The sequence below is a fragment of the Numenius arquata genome, chromosome 9 (genome assembly GCF_964106895.1).
Source record: "Numenius arquata chromosome 9, bNumArq3.hap1.1, whole genome shotgun sequence".
NCBI classification, from domain to species: Eukaryota; Metazoa; Chordata; class Aves; order Charadriiformes; family Scolopacidae; genus Numenius; species Numenius arquata.
This window is the reverse complement of record NC_133584.1, coordinates 11,537,634-11,558,004: the sequence shown is the minus strand read 5'-3', so window position 1 is coordinate 11,558,004 and position 20,371 is coordinate 11,537,634. Positions and strand designations below refer to the sequence as shown.

The 20,371-nt window shown below is 54.1% G+C and overlaps 2 protein-coding genes and 2 non-coding genes across 5 annotated transcripts; 1 reads left to right on the top strand and 3 right to left on the bottom strand.

The window, feature by feature from the left end:
* Positions 1–357: 357 nt before the first annotated feature.
* On the top strand, positions 358–6,257 carry B3GNT7 (UDP-GlcNAc:betaGal beta-1,3-N-acetylglucosaminyltransferase 7). Its single transcript, XM_074153764.1, has 2 exons — positions 358–368; positions 5,036–6,257. The coding sequence occupies exons 1-2, from the start codon at positions 358–360 to the stop codon at positions 6,255–6,257; spliced, it is 1,233 nt and encodes a 410-aa protein (XP_074009865.1).
* A 4,352-nt stretch (positions 6,258–10,609) lies between these two features.
* Positions 10,610–18,675, bottom strand: NCL (nucleolin). Of its 2 annotated transcripts, XM_074153370.1 has the most exons (18): positions 18,416–18,433; positions 17,576–17,734; positions 16,871–17,159; positions 16,396–16,533; positions 15,778–15,970; positions 15,707–15,711; positions 15,528–15,611; positions 15,142–15,277; positions 14,626–14,762; positions 14,018–14,144; positions 13,659–13,792; positions 13,602–13,616; positions 13,342–13,346; positions 13,158–13,282; positions 12,902–13,053; positions 12,283–12,409; positions 11,600–11,832; positions 10,610–11,408 (listed from the first exon to the last, which is right to left on the bottom strand). In XM_074153370.1, exons 1-18 carry the CDS (start codon positions 18,431–18,433, stop codon positions 11,329–11,331), a joined length of 2,157 nt encoding a protein of 718 aa, XP_074009471.1. In that variant the 3' UTR covers positions 10,610–11,328. The 2 variants fall into 2 exon arrangements, with proteins under 2 accessions (XP_074009471.1, XP_074009472.1); XM_074153371.1 differs by lacking the exons at positions 13,342–13,346; positions 13,602–13,616; positions 15,707–15,711 and having other exon boundaries at positions 13,158–13,293; positions 15,782–15,970; positions 16,396–16,542; positions 17,627–17,734; positions 18,416–18,675.
* Positions 12,697–12,773, bottom strand: LOC141468950 (small nucleolar RNA SNORD20). Its single transcript, XR_012463400.1, has one exon. It is a non-coding gene; the product is annotated as a small nucleolar RNA SNORD20 (small nucleolar RNA).
* LOC141468949 (small nucleolar RNA SNORD82) lies at positions 15,350–15,419 on the bottom strand. The gene has a single exon (XR_012463399.1). It is a non-coding gene; the product is annotated as a small nucleolar RNA SNORD82 (small nucleolar RNA).
* Positions 18,676–20,371: the final 1,696 nt, after the last annotated feature.

Here is a 20,371-nt window from a genome sequence, read left to right as displayed (position 1 = left end):
CCCCCCCTCCAACCCGCCCGAGCGCCCAGTTCTTGGTGGGTGTCCCGTCAGCAGCGGGGAGGGTCCCCAGGGGGACGTGTGGGGTGTCACCCTTAAACCGCTTCGTCTGGCAGCACTGGGGAGCTCGCTGCCTGCTGGTGCGGCTGGGGGGGGGACGGAGGGGCAGGGCAAGAGTTAACCTACCTGCTCTGCCATCCCTCTTGGCTCCACCTCGGAGAGCCGAGGGGAGGGAAAAGGGAAAAAGTAGAGGGAAAAAAAAAAAAAAGAGGAGGAGGAGAGGAAAAGGGCAGAGAGAAGCGCCCGGACCGCGGGCAGCCCCGGCCAGCAGCGGAGCGGCCGCCTCGTCCCACTCCCAGCATGTTCCAGTGGTGAGTGTCTACCGGGGAGCGGGGACCCCGAGCCCCGCTCCTGTCCCCCTCCAGCACCGTCTGAGACCCGGTGTCCTCTGCTGCCCTCCGCTCCCGCCGCCCGGCACCGCCGTCCCGCCGCTGCGTCCTGCCCGGAGCCTGGGGGTGCTGCGAGGTCCCCTTTCCAATGGGTCCCTTCCGAGGGGTTCCCCGGTCCCCTACTCACTGGGTCCCTTCCTAGGGCTCCTCCGGTCCCCTCCCCACCCAGCCACTTCCAAGGGGTCCCCCGGTCCCTTCCCCACCGGGTCCCTTCCGAGGGGTGCCCCGAGAGCGGCTGGCTGGGAAGGGGCGGCTTTGGTGGGGAGAGTGCGTGTGGGGAAGGGACAAAGGACGGCGCCTTGTCCCCTGTCTGTTTGTCCCGTCTGAATGTCCCCATCCCAGAAGCGACGCTCTCCCCCGGCCCGGCTCTGCAGAGGGCTCCCGGCTGGGGTCCTCCCCTACCACCCCCGGGCCGGGGGACCCCGGGAAGGCTCCCAGCGCAAACCTCGCCCCATCCCGGAGCTCCGGCCCGGCGGCACAGCGGGAGCCGGGACGGGGTCACCGGGCAGGGGCTGGCGGTCAGTGTCCCCCCGCTTCCCTGGGGATGCCTTTCTCAGCCCTTCCCTGCGAAGGGCTGGTTTGTGTGGCGGGGCCGGGGAGAACGGGGCCGCGGGGACGGCAGAACCTGCCCGTGGGGTCCCTGTCCCACGGCAGCCTCAGCCTGGGGGCAGATGCCCACGGGGGAAAAACATCCTGGGTTTCGATTCTTGTCTCTTACCCAGCCCTGTGTTTTTACCGCCTTGTATTTAAACCAGACGCCTTTTGTAAGAAGGGGACGTGTCCCAGACACCCCGGGACTGGGGACAACCGTCGTGAGCTGGGGCCCGGCTTGCACCCAGCCGGCGTGGGCTGCTTTTGGAGACGCGCGGGTGCTTTCTGCCCAGCCTCTGCCCCTAGATAAGATCCCCTCTCCCAAACCATTGGCACCGCCAACAGAAAGGGCTCTATACTGGTGGTGCCTCCGCCGGCTCCGTGACTGGGACTAATTGAGGGGCCAGAAAAATCCAAATAAATAGATATCCCTGGCCGATCAAAGAGGTTTTCATGCGCATCAAAAGTGGCTGTGTGCCTCTCCGGGGACCGGGGATGGAGAGCCCCCGTCTCCCGGGGCCTCTCCTGCCCCACAGCACCACCACCTGAAAGGGAAAGTGCCCACCGCTAATTTGGGGGTTTATATTTAAGCTCCCGGGGCACCGCCGGCGGTGGCGCGGCCGTCTCACAGGGAGGCTTTTCAGCTTCTCCTAGTGGAGAAAAGGGAAGCGGAGGAGCGGGTTGGGACCCTTTCAAAGCTCTCTGGATGGCACCGACACCGGAGGTTGGGGCAGCCGGTCCCGGTTGGCGCCGGTGGGAGCCCAGGCGGGACAGGCGCGGGTTGCTGCCGTTCCCCGGGTCCCGCAGAGCCGGTGCTCCAGGGTCTTGGGAACACTGCCGGGGACAGGCTGGGAGTTGTGCCCCAGAGCAGGGCGCTGGGGCTCAGCAGGGTCATTTCTCTGAGATGACAGCGAACCCACAGTGCGTCCCTTGGGTCCTGCAGAGCCACGGTTCTTGGGGTCTCCAGAGAGCAGGACCTGGTTTCTCCCCTCTAAAGTATTTCCCAGCTGAAGACATCACAGAACAGAAAGACTCGCGATCAGAAAAGACCCGCATATGCTTGTTAGTCTTTGGCCCCCCAAAATCCTTGGTTTGATACAGAAATCACCTGTGGTTGTGGCTCAGGGTCCCCCCAGTCCCTGTCACTTTCCTGCCAGCACAGGGACAGGATTTCTGTGGGGCAGAAGGTAGCCGAGGGGCTCCCGGCTCCTGCAGGACCTGGTGATGTCCCCGTGATTTTCAGAGTCAGACCTATAAGCTAAATCCCAAATAGGTTTTTGTAACAAAGCAAAAATTGGACATTGCACCGGTGAGAGCTCAGAAATGGTGTCCACGGAAGGAAGGAGAAATAAGTTTCTGTGCTGTTCTGAGACACCTCGGCGATATACCCAGATGTGCCTGGGCTACCCAACCCTCCACCTCTTACTAAAGCTCTCCCCTCGCCCCCAGGGTAGTGTCTTCTGTCTGGCCTGAAACAGAAAACGGTGACCCAAGGAGGATAATGGGGGCGAGCGGCTCCATGCAGCTCCTGTCTCCGGCAGGCACGGGTGAGACTCATCCATATCAGCTAATGACAGCCCTACCTATGCAAATTTTTTAAAATTATATCAGTAATTGCCCGCCCGTGTCTTCTGGGAACCACTGGCCATACTTCAGGCTAGATATTTTATCACATGCCCTTGGGGAGTGGTGGGGAGTGCAGGGATGGGGTTGATGCAATAGGGGTTACCGCACAGAGGTGACCAGGGTTATTTCCGCTGCAGTGCCAAGTATTGATGAGAGGTTTTAAACATTGCTTGGCTGTGCAGGGGTTAAAGTTGCCATTGTATCAGACTGTGGGGTTTCTAAGAACAACCTCAGAGTTGTGTGACCAGGGCTGGAGAGGGTTAAGGGAATGGTGAGATCTAATCAGAACTGCTCCCTCATCAGTCTCAGATGAGTGGCCACATATAAAACCTGATGGGGAATATCTATCCATTTCCCTGTAATTACTTATTTCCACGTTCACTCTCACAGTCCATGCTAGCAATCACAGTCTTCCCACGTAAACGTAGGTCTGAAAAGTTCTTTGTGCTTGAGGGAGAAGCCGGAGACAGGAGGTCCCAAAAGCTCCTGGTTCCCCTGCGTCCCATCTGGGGCTCCATTGTTTCAGGGTGGCTGGAGTCCCCAGGAGCAATGCTGTCCCCTGCCCTGGTGAGCAGGGGGGCATCAGGGTGTCCCACCAAGCAGGTGCTTTGGTGCAGCCTGTGCCCCAAAACCCCAGCAACTTCCTGGCAGAGCTCATCACAGTCCATCCCCCCAGGGCCGGGAGACTTTCAAGGCTTTTTTTTTTTTTTTGCTATTTGGTAATTACTTGGGTTAAATGATTCAGATTTCAGCCCCAAGCTCCTTTCTGAACTATCCCAAAGTGAAGGTGCCATCTGCCTGCTAGAGATTATCTTGGATCTTCCTGGCGCTAACAGAGAGCAGGAGGTTGAGGGCTGTCCTCAGCAGGTGGCACCTGGGCTGGGATAGGCTTCAGTCACCAAGAGGGCAAGCACAGGGGAGCCATGAGACCGGTGCCACATCCATCTCTTTTGGCTCCCCAGCCAAGGTCCCTTTCACCTGCTGGCAGGGAAGGGGACTCCGGGAGGCTGCTGGGCACCTTATGTGTCCCCTCCATGTGGGAGCAGCCGGAGATAAGACTACCTTTGGGAAGCTGTAAGGACCCTGGTGGGCATGTGGAGCCCAGCCACTGTGTCCCCCACCCCATGCCTGATGGCCCAAGGCAACTGGAGCAAGCAGAACTCCATTGGGAGGAAATTGGTGCAGATGTGCCAGCTGTGGAGGGGAGACGGGCACTCGGGGGCAACATAGTGCACATGGGCAGAGTTCCCGTCCTCCACAGCAGCAGGATGAGAAACCCACCTTTAACTGTGTGTAAAAGCAGGTTGGAGGGTATGTATTTGGTGCATCAGTAATCTCTGGGTGCAGCCTTTCCCCTGTCCCAAGGACCACAGGAGGGTGCCTCTCAAGCCCCTGGTGAGGACTAGGGTTTGCCCCATGAGCCAGCAGCTTCCCCTGGCCAGGGGTCCAGCTGGGTGGTGGGATGGCCCCGCAAGAGGCTGGGCTTGATCTACCACCCTCAGTCCCCCTGGTGCCCCAGAGACCCTGGACATGAAGATGTTCAGTTTGTTGCTGGCTGGGAAAATCTACTCCCAAACTTGAGGTGTGCAGTGGTGTGACTCCCCACGGTGCATCCAATGTCCTTATCCTTAGCACCACAGAGCAAAGCGATGGGTCCCAAGAGCTGGCCAAAACACCCAGCAGTGACCCCAGATATGCTGGATCTCATGGCGGATGCAGAGTTAGGGATGTTTTTTTCCCCACCAAACCTTTTAGTTTGTCTCAAATGGCTTTTTTTTTTTTTGGTCCGAACTGACATTTTGAAATGAAACAGTGATGCCTGTTTCGTGTTGACTCCTGCAGTCTTCCTGGCTCCAGTTTTTCAGCGTTGTGTAACTTGTGGTGCCAGTCCACGGCCATGGGCAGCACGTGGAAAACATAATTCCCTTCTGCTCTTATCCTAAACTGCAATTTTCAGATGACTGAAACAAGGGTTTGCCTTGGGACTTTCCTCCGAACCAGCTGCTTTGCTGAAGCACTCGTCCTGGCTTCATCTCTCTCTCTGGGCCCATTTTCTTCCTTCCCGTAAACATTTTCCAGCTCTTTGAGCAGATATGGGGGTTACTAGATGACACCGCAGGCACCTGCCACGTGCCTTGTGCCTGTTCCTGTGGTCGAGTGTGGCCCCAGAGCCCACCCCTTACAAGAGGGATGCAAGTGGGAAGAGCATGCGTGGAGGTGTTCCATGGCTCTTCCCACAATGCTGCTGCTTGTCAAAGGTGATGGGACATAGATTACAGGCATCCCATGACCTCTCCAGGAGGTGCTTTTGCAAACAAGCCTCTCACAGTCTGCAGTTTCCCCTCCTTAATCCCACTGTCTCATCCCTTTAGGAAGAAGACCATCTACAAGACAGTTTGCCTCTCCTTCTTGCTGGTGATCACGGTGACGGTGCTGCAACGGGGAATGGCCCCCAGCCAGTTCATGCAGGGCCAGCAGCAGAAAGAGATGTCCCCGCTCGAGCCCCTGAAAACTGAGAAGAGAAACAGCGTCTTCTCCATCCCCAGCAGTTTCTGGAAGAGTGAGAAAGAGAAAGCCCCTGTAAAGGAGGAGGAGGAGGAGGAGGGGAGCAGGAGTGTGACAGCAAAGCAAGAAAAATCCTGGGATGTCACCACTAGCAACTGCTCGGCCAACCAGAACTTCAGCAAGGTGGACTGGTTCAAAGGACTGGAGCCCAACTTCCAGCAGTTCCTGCTCTATCGGCACTGCCGTTACTTCCCCATGCTGATCAACCACCCGGAGAAATGCAGTGAGGACATCTACCTGCTCATCGTGGTCAAGTCTATCATCACGCAGCATGACCGCCGCGAGGCCATCCGGAGGACCTGGGGCCAGGAGAAGGATGTAGATGGCAAGAAGATCAAGACGCTATTCTTGCTGGGCACGGCCTCGAAGGAGGAGGAGAGAGCCAACTACCAGAAGCTGCTGGATTATGAGAACCACATCTATGGAGACATCTTGCAGTGGGATTTCCTGGATAGCTTCTTCAACCTCACCCTCAAAGAGGTCCATTTCCTGAAGTGGCTGAACATCTACTGCGACAATGTCCGCTTCATCTTCAAAGGTGACGATGATGTGTTTGTGAGTCCCAGCAACATCCTGGAGTTCCTGGAAGATAAGAAGGAGGGAGAGGACCTCTTCGTGGGGGATGTCCTCTACAAGGCCAGGCCGATCCGGAGGAAGGAGAACAAGTACTACATCCCCAGCGCTCTCTACAACAAAAACAGCTACCCACCCTATGCAGGGGGTGGGGGCTTCATCATGGATGGGCTCCTGGCCAAGAGGCTGCACAAGACCTCGGAGACACTGGAGCTGTACCCCATCGACGATGTCTTCCTAGGAATGTGCTTGGAGGTCCTTAAAGTATCACCTGTTGGGCACGAGGGCTTCAAAACGTTTGGCATTGTGAAGAACAAGAACAGCAAGATGAACAAGGAGCCATGTTTTTTCCGGAGTATGTTGGTAGTTCATAAACTGCTGCCTCCCGAGTTACTCCAAATGTGGGAGTTGGTCCATAGTAACTTGACATGTTCGAGAAAACTCAATGTCCTTTAGCTCAGCCTCCCTGGAGAGCTGGGACTGGAGGGGCTGGGACAACCAATCCCTGCTCCAGGATGGGATGAGCCTCTGCTGGTGGCACACAAGCCCTTTGGGGGCATCTCCCTCTGGGGCAAGGAGGGCAAAGACACTGTGCTCGTGGGCAGGGTTTGCGATAATGTTTGTTCCTGTACTGTAATGTTGTTCACTTATCTCCAGCTGGGTTGGGGGTTGCTGAAAAAGAAGAGAGAAAAAAAAAGTAAAAACACAACAAATCTAGCACAAAATGAGGGGGGAGAGAGAGAGAGCGAGCAGAGGGTTTTGTGCCCTGCTTTAGGTACGACCTCCACTGGAGCATGATGAACAGCAGGGTTGGGGGAGGCAGGGAGGGATGTGGCACAGGCGTTTTTTGGAGATATTCAGGATCTGGCTATCCAGTTAAGCAGTTTACAAGAGCATGAGCACTCCCATGTCTCCAATGTCAAGGGTTTTAGTGACATTGACCCTATGTGCATTGGGTCCACCCCTGCCAAAGTCCTCTCTGTGTCCCCACTATGCAGCCTGGGGCGGGGGGGGAAGAGCTCTCCTCCAAGGCCAGACCTTGCCAGCCCCAAGCCCCCATTAGGGTTTCAGCCAGGCAGTTGGGGAATTGGGGTCTTTATCCCCGATAGAGGGTCTCAGATGATGGTGGCTCCCAGCACCAGCCCGGGCTGTGCTTGGCTCTCCCACCCCTCTACTGGCCTCCCTGTGTGTGCACTCGGAGGAATGCACCCAGCCGAAATTCCTCAGGGATTTGTTCCTCCTGGCAGGAAAGGGAAGGGACGAGGCAGACTGCCCTTGCCCATGGCCAAGGAAGCAGCAGAGAAACCCAGTTGGCCCTGGCTGGAGTGGCCCATGGGCTTATCACATCTGGGACCCTAGCTCAAGTGCAGGAGTCCCAGGGGCTTTCTGCAGGGAGACCCTCTCCTTGCAGCAGGGCTGTCCTAGTGGGGTGCCTCAGAGGGGGACAACAGCCCCCACAGACCCCGTGTGTGTATCTTTGTGCTCAGCCCCAGTTTTGCAGTGAGCACAACGCTCCAGGGCAGGTTGGAGAGCATCGGTCTCACCCCAGCACATGGACCAGGGTCCAAGGGGACAAGGTGAAGGGGGGGCGCTGGTGTTTTGCACTTCTGCTCCTCTCAGGGGGTTGTTGCAGTGTTTTTTCTACAGGATGAGGCCAAGGAGTGTGACAGGGAGTGGCGTCACGAGACGTGGCCTGTTTTCTTTGGGCTGAAAGGGCCACTGGGGCTGTCGGGGGCAGCCCCGAGCCAGCTGCTGTGATGGACCCCCCACCCACCCCGAGGCAGAGACACGCGGCCACCCACGGGGGCCACGGATGCTCTCCAGCCACCGACTGCAGGCGTGAGCAAAGCCACACGCAGGCACAGGCACAGAGGTGCCACCTCCCAGGCACAGGCTTCTGCGTACGCAGATGTCCCCAGGCACGGGGCTGGCACGTCCAGATGTCCCTGCGCGCGGGTGGACACGCACAGCCACCTCCACGGCCCTGACCACGCACAGCGAAACATGGGCACATGCGCTCCCTTCTCTCTCTCTCTTTACCCCTCTGGTGCCAGACATTGAAAGGAAAAAATTTTGACTACCTCAAAGGTTCCCCTGTGCAGTGCGGTTTTTGGGGTTTTTTTTGGGTTTTTTTGTTTTGTTTTTTTTTTCCTTCTTTCCTTTTCTTAATGTGTTTTGGAAACGGGCCTGTTTCATTTACTCCCGGTCTGTACGTTTCCCCAGGTTAGAAAAAAAACAACAAAAAACAAACCAACCAAACAAAAAAGGGGCATAAACCAGCCAAAAAAAGGCACCCTCCTGCCAAGCCACGCCACTTCTCAGCAACTGCCCCTCGTCTGCTGCGACGAGCTGTAAATTTGAGGAGAAGGAAGAGAAAGAGCCCGTTGCTGCCCTGGGCTCGGCCGTTGTTACTGGGGCCGGCGGAGATACTGTGAAATGTGATTTTTTCGATGCACCCAGTGGCACCGTGTCCCCGGGGCAAGTGCAGGCAGAGCCCCAAGGGCATTTTTGGTGCCGGCTGGGCTTAGGCAGCACACAACACTCCATTACTTTCCCGTCCCCTCCCTCCTTCCAGCGGGAGCGACTTCAGAAATACTTTCCAAAACGACACCTCCCTAATTTATGTCAGGTACAGTACATTAGGCTGTATATATTTATACTTACCCTATATGCAGGGATGGCTCTTGCGCTCCGTCGCGCTGCGTACGGCGAGCCAAGGCTGTGTGCAGAAATCTCAGTGTTGCTCTTCACCTGGTGGGACCTGTTATGGAGAAACCTTGTAGACTCGGTGAATATTCTAGTTTCTAAATAAAGGTTAAAAGAAGAAGGAGAAGGAAAAAAAAAAAAAACCACCCAAGCGCTCACCTCGTGTCATTGCCAGTGGGTTTCTGCTGGCCAAGCCAGCCTGGCTGGTTGGGAATGGAACCTGGTAATGGGCTACAGTGGCAAACCCACTGGGTAAGGTGGGCATTTGGGGGGTTGTGGCTGCCCTGCTCCTGCTTGGCACGGCTGCCCTGCGGAGCCTGGTGCAGTGGTGTTCAACAAGGGATGGCAAACCTCCGTGGTTTCAGCAGAACAAACACCCTCTCCTTGTGCTGACAGAGCTCGCCACCTTGCTGTCCCTATCACCTTCTCCCCTTGCTGTCCCTGTCACCCTCTCCACGGCAGGACCGCGCTCACTGCCTTTTTTTTCCCCAACCAAAGTACCACCACAGGGTTACACATTCCCTGACCATAGTACGATGGGACACACACACCATGGGTCACCAGAGAGCGCCATGTCCGTAAGGACAAACCCACGTCAGGTTTGTACCGTGCCGAGGTGAAGCCGTGGCTGAGCCTGTGGGTCCCACCTCAGTGTTTGGGCACTGGGGACTGGGTTTCCAGGGCAAACACATGGCTTGGCCACTCAACATGGTGATGGGGAAGGGCGATCCAGCAAAGGGGACCAGGACATGCTCGACTTGGCCGGCTGGGCCACATGCCACCAGGGCTAGCTTACCCGTGGCACCAAAAATTTCACAAGGTGGGGACAAAAGGCAAATGCTGAGCGGATGCTCTTGCCCTTTCCCTCTCCAGGGTAACCCAGGGCTGCCTCCTCCCGCCGAGGGACTTCTCCCCGGGGGACCAGCCAGGGACCCGCAGTGGGCACAGGGGTGTGTGTGAAAAGGGCTGGGACGGGGCGACCGCGGGAGGAGGCGGCGAGTGACCACAGGGACCCGGGGTGGGAAGGACGTCCCTTGGCTCAGCCGCCTTCGCACGGAGGCGCGGGGGGGTGGTGGTGGCGGTGTCTCCGAGCCCTGCGGCTTCTCCGCAGGACACCAAACCCCCACACCAAGGCAGGCGAACGCCCCCCGGGGCCGCCGCCGCTCCTCACCCCGGGGCGGGCGGTCCCGGTGCCCCGGCGTCGCCGACCGATGGCGGGCGGGTGCTGCCCCCCAGTGGCCGGTCCCGCCGTCACCCTCCGACCATTTGCCGGCGGGGCTGGGGCACCGGCTCTTAAAATGGCTGATGCCCGACCGGCTGGAGAGGAGGCCTTGCTCAAGGGGTGGGGAAGGACACACGGACCCCTCCTCGGGTCGCCGGCACAAACAGAGACCTCAAACCCAGAGCAACCGCTCCCCCTGGGTTCATACTGAGTATTCCCATGGGCAGGAACCCCTTTGTTCCTCCAGGAGCTGTATTTTGGGAATCCATACACAGAAAAAAACGACCACATCAGCATTTGAGGGGCTGGGAGGGCTTTCCATGACAGCAAGAAGTTCCCAGCGTTGCTACGCTATGGAAGGAGGGTGGAACCATCTTTAACCACAGAGCAGAAGCTTAAGGTCACTGCCCGTCCTGGCAGGGGACCTTTCAGCAGACATTTGAGCCCACAGGTATCTGTACAGAGGGCTCAGCAGCCCTACAGCTGAAGCTGCCCCGAGTGACACCAAAGCAGCAGCTGCGCCCGTGGCTTCCCGCACCCACGTGCCGCAGTCGCTCAAGAGCAGTGTTGTCCCCTTCACAGCTGCCACCACAGGCCACCAGCCAAGTGCCTGGCTGGAAAAAAAAGGCAGTAACTAGTGCTGAGGGACAGGGCCAGGATCTAGCACCTTCATTCCCAGGCTGGTGGAAGCATTCACCCTTCCCAGCCTGAGGAACGGCCCAAGGTGTGAGTTTGATCGAGGGAGCAAAGTTCAGGTGCTTCTCCTGAGCCCACGTTTCGATGTATTTGCTTCACACTTTGGGACAGGTCAAGAGAGAGAAGGGGGAACACAGCACAAGAGGCAACGCACGTTAAGAGCGTGATTGAGCTACAGGGCCTTGGTACAAGATCCAATTTACTCATTTGTTTAAAAAGTAAAAAAGCCAAGTGGTTAGCATGCAACATCACATACAGCTTCAGTAAAAAATACCCCCTCCCCCCCCCCCCCAAAAAAAGCCACAGCGCTTGCTCCAGCCGTCAGCTTCCTCGCCCCATTCCTTCCTGCAAGCACAGCAGACGTACGTTGTTGGGAGAGGATGAGGGCCGGAGCAGAGCTGATGCCTGTGACGTTAATGACCTCAGGAGAGAGAAGGCTCGGGACACTGTTTCTCAGAGCCCGGCTGCAGTTTAGTGGCAGAGAAGTAACACGAACCAGTTTAGGTCCTTTAATCTGTCCAAGACAGGGTGCTGAAGCACAAATGATAAAACATCCTGCATTTTTACAGCAAAAATGCTACAGAAGTTTATAGGAAAAAAAAAAAATATTTTTGTACATGGGTAAAACATAAATTCAAGACAACTCACAGACAAGGGGTAAATTCCCACATCTATCGCTCATTTTTTTTTTTTTTTAAAAAGTTCCTGTGAATAGGCAAGCAGTCAAAATGGCTTGCTCTCTCTTCCTTGAAATGAAAATTGTATCTTCCAAGTGGCTCACAGTACTGCTTCGCATCTTGGAATGTCCTCCGAAGGCTCCGACAAGATAAAAGGAGAATAAAAACCCCCGGAGTCCTTTCAGATAGTCTCAGAGAGCAGGAGAAGGGAAAGAAAAGGGGTAGTTTATTCAAACTTTATCTTCTTCCCTTGCGGCTTGTGATCTCCACCTCCTCCTCTGCCTCCTCGGAAGCCACCTCCTCTACCTAGAAAGAAAATTGGATCAAGAAGCAGAGTTACAGTGTCCCTGCACAGCTACCACTGCCCTTCCAAGCCCATCCTGATTCACATCAAGTGCTCAGTGATGTTCCACCAACCACACCATGTTCCCAATAATGGCTTTGGGTTAATTTTTTGAGCAAACCCTCTTGGAACAGCAGCATTTCCCTTCTCTTACCTCCAAATCCTCTGCCACCACCTCTGCCACCAAATCCACCTCCTCTTCCTCCTCGGCCTCCTCCTCTGCCACCACGACCACCAAATCCACCGCCAAATCCGCCGCCACGCTGAAATTCACCCTTTGGCTTGGCAAAATCAAGGATGACTTTGTTTCCATCTATCTCTCCATCCTCCATGGCTTCTTTAGCTGCTTTGGCATCTTCTGGGGAGCTGAAGTCCACAAATCCAAACCTAGGAAAGGGGTTCAGAGACAGTCAGTTATACTTCATGAGCTGTAGCACCACCTACAGGTACTGGATAGCAATCCCTTTAGAAACAACACCCAAATTTCTCCAACCACACAGAGAGGTAAGGACCGTGTTACTTGTAGACCAGCAGTGGCTCATCACAACCGATGGGAGCCCCATTGCGAGTTGGCCAGTACTGAACAGTTAATATCCTTCTCGTGCGAATCCATAGGCTGCCACGGATTTGTTGGCAGGAAGGAGCTCATTGAGAAGTGAGGACACGCTGCTCTCTACGAACAGGCTGAAGCTGTAAGCTTGTTCTCTGGTTCCATGCAATTAACTAGCTTTAAAGAATCGCCCGCATGAGCATGAGAAACACCCTGCACTGCACAGATCAGTTAAAAGCAAGTCTCTTTGTAGAGACTGAACTAATCCCAGGTGATGTTTAACATACCCTTTAGATGATCCAGTATCTCTGTCTGTGACTATTCTAGCACTTATCGAGCCTTCAAACGATTCTCTTAGCGTCTCCTCCGTGGTGTCCTCAGAAAGGCCTCTGACAAACAATGTTTTGCTTTGTTCTATGGAAAGAGAATACATTCAGAGATCCGAGCAAGGCAACCATCAGTTTCTTAACATCACGTCCAGCTTGGATTACTTGCTCCTAGGACTTAGTCACAGGGCTAAGGGGTTTGTTTTGCAGTAACAGCTCAAGCACTTAAAGAAGTTCTTGGAAACTTTTTCAGGACTGCAGTTAGAACCTGATGTTAAAGGATCTCCAGCAGCCAACCTGGTGCTGTCAATTTTGGTTTATTTTTAATTAGATGCTTGCATCTTAACAATAGGGATACGAACTGGACAGACACTGCTGGATCAGCACTTGACTATCTAGAGGACTTCGGCAATAGTTTCATCAGCATTTCAGATAATCAGTCATCATATCCAGCACACTCGCTTACGACGCAAGTCTCTCACTCCACGGGCATGCCTTTTTTCTTTAAAGCATGCCCTGAGTCTGCATGAATGGTACACTCCTGCCACAGCTGTTTTATGATCAAACATGTAACACTTACGATTAAATCCTCCTCTTGCATTCATGTTTCCTTTCTGCCATGCTGGTGCACTGAATTCCAGTCTGATTGTTCTGCCTTCAATCTCTGTGTTGTTGCAAGAGTTCAATGCCTCTCTGGCATCCTCAGCTGTGGGAAATTCTACAAACGCATACCTATTTGGAGAGGAAGATTTCAGTTAGCCTGGGAGCAGAAGGCATCTGTGGAGGTAAGTCATTGGCAATGCCAACTCTGGAGTCAGGAGAAAGGAACAACATACCCTTTGGGCCTGCCCTGGTTGTTCTGTGGCATCTTGATGGAAGAAGCTTTCTTAAACAGTTCTTGGAGAGTCTCTTCTGAAGCAGCGTATGAGAGGTTGTTGACAATTAGGGTCTTTGACTCCCTCTCTCCACCTCCTACAGAGAAAACCCAGTGCTGTAAGTGCAAGTTCGGAGAAGGAGAGCGCTCCCTTCCTCTAGGCCCAAAATCCTCTCTAGGGTGAGAGCAGCTGCTGCTCCCTCCTCACCTCAAGGTGAGGCACAAGACTAAGTGCAACACTGTTTTGGTCACCCAGGTTAGTTGTCCCCCCCTCGTCTCTACTGCATGTGTCAGACAAGAAACACATAGGATGCATAGAACAAGGTGGGCAAAAGGTGCCTTCCTGATACCTCACAGTTTTCCTGCAGTTCTTCACATTGCTCTATCCCTAGCAAACTTCTGAAACAAGTGGAATTAAATCCTAAATGTCATTTGCGTGCACATTATTGGTCTGGAAAAGTACCTTTCTGATGGTCTTGATGGCTCTTCTCACCAGTGAAGTCAATGACCATGGCACGACCATCAATCTCTGTGCCCTGTTTCTCCTCCAGAGCTTTGTTTGCCTCAGCTTCTGTTTTGAATTGAATGTAGGCCATCCTATAGCACAGAAAAGAACATAAGCAAATGCCTCCTTCCAGGAACACCTAAGTTCATGGCGCTGGGGGGAGGGAAGTGATGTGGAAGTAAAATGCTTCAAAAGTTAGCATGTTGAGTACATTTAATGCAGCAGTCCCTTAAGGCAGGTTAAGAACATGAGCTTGTCAAAACATGCCAGGAGTTTGAGGAGTGTTTGATGTTTGCTGCCCCCTCTCAGCTACGTACCCTTTGCTGTTCCCTTCCTTGTTCATTACTATTCGGATTTCTTGTGCATTTTCAAACACCTCTCTCATTTCATCTTCAGTTAAGCGGTAGGGCAGGTTCTTCACAAACAGCGTTCTAGCATCTCTCTCTGCAAAGAGACAAAAAAGTTACTTTCGCATTACCAGCTAAAAAATCCCTACTCATCTACACTGCCAGTTCAGTAAGAACCAGAGTGTGTTGATCCAGCAGAAAACAAACCACAACAAGCGTTCACATTTTCAGAAGCTGAAAAATAAGCTACTATGGCAGTTAATTAGGCTGCCATTGTACTTCTCTTAAGGGCATCAAGTTCAGAAAACAGGTTCCAAAGGCTTCAGAAAGAGCCACATTTCCTCCAGACCCCCCTGTATGCACTATTTCTTGGGATCAGATTTCCAGATAGACTAGAGTCTGAACTTGCCTGTCCATGTTAGCGTTTGAGAAAATGGTTAAGATATAGAGACAAACCAGGAAGATCTGCCTTAAAAGAGCAGAATAGCGGCCATCAGTAACACTGCAAGCCTGCTCCGAGGCCTGATGGCGACAACTCTTCTTTGATGTGCACAAGTATTGAGAGTAATGGGCCGTACCTTTCTTATTTTCTTTTATTGTTTCCTTGCTCTTTGCTTTTTCCAGTTTGACTTCCAAACCCATTAACTTCTTTCCATTCAGTTGGAGAGCTTTATCCAGATCTTCAGCAGATGAAAAGTCTACGTAGCCGAATCGCCTGAAAGAAGAGTAACCTTACTATTCAAAGCTGATCTCTCTCTAGTAACTGAGAACACAGAAACCCAGAACCAGAGAGGCCCCCACTGGTCAAGTTAGAGCGTTAATAAAATAAATGCTAACTGGCCCACCTAACCAAAACAACAACTCTGTACCAAAGTGGCAGCTCTCCCTTTAGTGAGATGCTGTCTAAGAAAGCTGCAAGCCAGGCAAGTATTTATTACACCCTTATCGGTACCGTGCCTCTTCCAGCTTCCACACACCATCAAACAACCACCCCAGCATCTTGAAGGGAACCAGCATCAGCATAGTTGTACATCTCCAAACAAATGACTGCCAATTAAAAGAAAGAAACAGCAAAATTCTACTGATAAACTCACTTGGAAGCACCAATTCTGACGTCCAAAACTTCAATGTTCTTCTTCACAAAGAATTCTTTGATGCCAGTCTTCAGTTCTTCATAATCCTTGGTGGGGGTCAAATTTCCCACAAAGACGGAGAAAGCCGAAGCAGGCCCTTTAAATGAAAAGATAATCAGGGTTTTTAAGGCGGTTAAAAGAACTCGAAGTCAAATTCCAGACAGCTTTAGCACATCAGTTTCTGCTCAAAAGTGACATCATACTTCAGTATTAAGTCCCTTATAATCATCATTTGTGCTGAGAAAAACCCCACTGAGCATCCTGTCCCTTCACAGTTAGGTGCCTCACCCAACAATCCAGTAACGGCCCCTCAAACAAGCATCGTTTCATGATCCCACATCACCTACCATCTGTTTTCTTTTTCTTGGCCTCTGGTGCACTTTTATTGGCCATTTCTTTCTTCCTCTTCCCAGGTGCTTCCTTGACAGGTTCTGTGATAAAGCACAAACAACATGAAATAAAAGTAGAAAATAGCTTTCCCTATTCTGGATCAATACAGGACCTTTACATCTGCCACACACAGGACCTTCTCTTGTCACTACAGCAACTGTTCCTCAGGCATCGTTCCTGTTATTACACTCTCAAAACCAGTTAAACTCACTTTCATCCTCACTTTCCTCCTCGGCATCCTCTTCGTCATCCTCCTCCTCTTCATCATCATCTTCCTCATCATCGTCTTCATCATCTTCCTCATCTTCAGATTCTGCCTTAGCTTTCACTGGTGCAGCCTTTGCTGGAGTAGGTTTCTTCACCTGAACAGGGGTTGTGTCCATGGCTTCATCTTCAGACTCTGAAAAAAGTCAAGCACAAGATTTCAGACAAGTTCAAGATTAAGCCCCTTTTGTTTCTGAAATAAAATAATGTTTTTCACGTCTCCTAAAGTTTGTATGTTCTCAGAAAAGGAGTTTAATATATTCAGCGCTTATAAAAGTTGCCCCTCTCTCAAGTTTTGCTGCATTAAAAAATAATACCTGTATCCCAAGAGTAAAAAGTTTTACTAGCAACAGGGAAATAAACACACACTCAGCCACATCTGATCGTCACTAGTAGTCAGCTAAAATCAACTGGGCGCTACATGGACACACACACACACACACACTCGGCATCACCCCCACTAATCCACTAAGTTGCACCCCCTCAAACTCCCCATAAGTGTTTATTATTTTAATTTTGTTGTTAAACGAGTCAGACAAAGTTTTCCTAAATCCCACATACCATCATCTTCCTCATCATCCTCATCATCATCCTCCTCCTCCTCTTCAGATTCTTGCTTTGCTGGCACAACTGCAGGCTTTTTGGCTGGTACTGCTGCAGGCTTTTTGGCTGCAGGCTTCACAGGGATTGCCGGTTCTTCTTCCTCATCTGCAACAAGAGTACAGTAAGTGTTTACTTCAGCCTTCAAAAGTACTTTTTCTTCCACCAGATTTCAGCAAAGTTCAGGAAAGAACGATCAGGAAACTAGAAGATGCTTAGCATGCTGCATGTAGTGCAGCTGCAGCCCAAGTTCTCCTTCAAACATCACCAATTCCCCACCTTTCCTTCTTCACCACCTTTTAATCAATGATTCCCCCTCCTGAGAGTATTCAATCACACTAAACTTTCGATTCCAAAGGTAGTCATTCAGCAACTTGACTGGACCAGCTTTAGTCAACTTGTACAAGGACGAACACACATTTCAAAAGTAACTTACCAGAATCTTCTTCCTCGTCCTCCTCGTCCTCATCATCATCATCATCTTCGTCGTCATCTTCATCTTCCTCCTCGCTCTCTTGCTTCTTGGCATTCTTCCCATTTTTCGCTCCTTTGGCTAGGACAGCAGCCTTTTTAGGTGATGGAGTGACAGGCTTTTTGGCTGGAGTAACCACAGCCTTCTTAGCAGGTGTAATTGCCTTTTTTGCAGGAGTGGCAGCCTTCTTTGCAGGGGTAGCAGCCTTCTTGGCTGGTGTAACTGCTACTTTTTGTTTCTTCGGAGGGATCATCTGAAATACATTATTAGTGTGAGACTCTTACACTGACCCTTTAAACTACCATTACTTCAATGTCAGACAAATACATAGCAACTGCAGTCTAAAGACTAGCCTTCTGACATACTTTATTTCTCTTGGATGACCTTAATTGTCTATTCTGTTGAATTAATAAAGCTCAAAACCATGTTTTTCATGCTTTTAACAGACTACTTATAGAACATTAAAGCATCTCCAAATTTCCTGGTCCTGGAGCAAGACCAGCAATGTCTCTAGTAGCAATAAGTAGCTTGAAATTTTTAGGCTTCCATATTATTCATGTGTGATAAACCACTTATTGGTTTATTCTTCAGCCAGAGTTAACTGACAGACGCCAATTGTTTTTTAACGTTGATTCTTTACCACCACCACCCCCCCCCCAAAACCCTCACGACACTTTTATGACACGTGCGTCCCCTCGGCTTCACTCCCAGCGGGATCACCTCTTCCCCGCTGCTCTCCTCCAGCTCGGACGACTCTTCCTCCTCGCTTTCCTCCACCTTTTTGGGGGGAGGAGCCATTTTTTTCTGTTTTATCTGATTCTTGGGAGTCTGAAAGAGAGAGAGGGAGGGACCGAGCCGTTAGACGACGTTCCTTTCCCCGCCCGCGACCCAGCGGCACCCCGGTCCCCGCCGCCCCAATTGTCCCAACCACGTGGCCGCCCCCGCGGCGCCCCGGGAACCGCGGGGGAGCACGGACCCGGGGGTGAGGGACCCACCGGGGGGTTTCCCGCACCCCCCACACCGGTGTCGGCGGGGCCGTCCCGGGGCGGGCGGGGGGCGCCCCGCGCTCACACGTGCTCGCGCTCTCCGCCGCCCCACGTGGCCGCACGGCGGCGTAGCCCCGCCCCCCTCCCCCCCCCTCCAGTTGCGCGCGCTCGCACACGGTGCGCGCCGAGGTGCCCCCCCCCCCCCCCGAAATTCCCCCCCTCCGCTCCCCCTCCCGCGGTAACAGGGAAGAAAACGGGACGGGACCGGGGAGCAGAGGGGAGAAGGGAGGTGAAGCGTGAAACCTCTCCCACCGAGCGCCGCCCCTCCCCTCGCCGCCATCTTCCCGGTGAGAGAAGGGAGGCCTGGAAACCGCCGCGCGGCCTGAGGAGAACGGCGGCCCGGCTGCCCCCGCTCTCCAGCCACCACCCCTCCCCCCATCGCCATCCGTCCGCCCCGCCATGGCGGCAGCCGCCCGTTCCCGCCTGGCGGCCCCGAGCGCCGCCTCGCCTGGCGCGCCCTCACCTTGGCGATCTTCACCATGATGGCGGCGGTATTGGGCGGCGCAGGGGCGGCGGCCGAGCTGTCTCTCAAGAGAAGGGTGGGTACCTCCCAGCTGGAGGTAGCGACGATGAGCGGAGCGGGCCCCGGGCGGTCGGTGGGAGCGGCGGCGAGGCACTGGCAACCCGGACCGGGGACTGAAACGAAAGGGCGAGCGCAGGCCCCTTCCGCTCGCCTTGCCTAGCCCTCCGCGACGCCACGCCCCCTCCGCCCCCGCCTCGGCCAATCGCCGCGCTCTCTGCGCCGCCCGGCCAATCGCCGCTCCCGCCCCTCGAACTCCCCCGCCAATCCCCGGTGCTTTACGATCAGCCAACGGGAAAGCGCGTTACGGCCGCCGACACGGAGGGAGTCTGCGAGGCGGGGGGCGAGAGCGGGGGGACGCACCGCCCGCCCGGAGGAATCGGCGTTAACCAATGAGAGAGCGGCAGCTGGGCGTCTCCGCCCTGATTGGGTGGTGGGGCTGAGCGGAGGGTGGGCGTGGCCGGGGCCGCGGGAGAGCACGTGGCGATCGGCGGGCCACGTGGTGGAGCCGGGCCGGGGTCGGGAGCGGGGTCCGGAGATCCCGGGGCCGGGAGGAGAGGTCCAGAGATCCCGGGGTCGGGAGAGGGGGGTTCCCGGGGCGGGGACAGGTGTGTCCTGGGGTCCCGGGGCCGGGAGGGGAGGGTCCGGGGGTCCTGAGAGCGAGCCTGCCGGGGCCGGCTTCCCAGTCTCAGCTCTAGGGATGGAACTCGGCCTGAGCACGCTTTTTACTTTTCCTTTGGCCTTGGCAAAGGGTTCAGTGCTGGGACCTCCCCAGCCCTGCCTCTGCCACCCCCCTCCGCTCCCCCGGCATCCCCTCCCCGACCCTCGGGAGGCACTAAGCCCCCTTAGGCGACTTGAAGCTTCCCCGGAGCTGGTCACTATGCAGCTGCTGAGGTTGCAGTTGGCACCGGAGCACCCTGCCGCTGCCACCACTGGCTCCTGGTGAGGAGAAAAGGCCCAATGCTGGGGAAAAAAATAAACCTGAGCTTGCCTGATGAATGCTTTTGAATTCATACTTTGAAAGAAGACAGCAGCCTTCTCCCTGTGGGGTTTTACCCCCATGGCTATAAAGTCAGGGTAGGAATGACCCCAGGGCAGAATGCTGCACCCCTGTTTTTAACGCAGGTGTAAGTGCTGCCTTGCCCCTGCCTGACGTGGGGTTCTCCAAGGACATGAGCACCCTCTTGCTGGGGCTTCCCTGCTGCCTAAAATCCCTTCCCACTTTAAAGTGGGCATCCAGCCAGCTCCTGGGGGCTCCTGACTCACACCCATGTCATGCGTGACTATAACAGTTTGCCCTTCCAAGGCCTGCTTGAGAGAAGCCCCTAATGTGGGGAACACAAGATCCCAGGAAGCCCTAAAATAATAATTAAAAAAATAATAGAAAGCCCACAAAGACCAGATTCTCAATGAATTCAGTCCTGCAGGGCCCTGGTGGCCTTGAGGGGACGCCCCTGGGTTGCTCAGTGCCACCTGAAAGGAAGGGGCACACTGAGGGTGAGGTGATATGCCTGTCTCCTGGGCTGTCATGCGTCTCTCCTTTGCTGGGTGAGGCTAGGCAGTTTCCAGGCTGGCAGAGCCACAGCTGAGGGCATCCCCTCATGGAGAAGTGATGGGATCAGTCAGCCTCTCCAGGAGTGAGACAGCTTGTGGAGAGACTGCCACCATCAGCCAGTATAGGGACAGAGGGAGCTAGCACAGAGTGCGACACTGCCCATATCCCAGCCCTGGTCATATATGCAGGCAGATGAGGATCCCACCTGGGGAAACCGCTTGTATAGGGCAGCTGGACTCCACACGTGAAGCAGCAATATCTGGCTCATGTCCCACCACGTGCTGCAGGAGACATCCCTGAGTGCCCAGGGGAATCAGCCACACAGACCCAGGGTGGCCCACGGG

Coding starts and splice junctions, on each gene's coding strand:
- NCL (XM_074153370.1), bottom strand. Junction 16,534..16,870: donor GGACGAGGAAGAAGATTCTG/GTAAGTTACTTT, acceptor CAGATGAGGAAG/AAGAACCGGCAATCCCTGTG. Junction 11,833..12,282: donor GATACTGGATCATCTAAAGG/GTATGTTAAACA, acceptor CCCCTTTCCTAG/GTTTGGATTTGTGGACTTCA.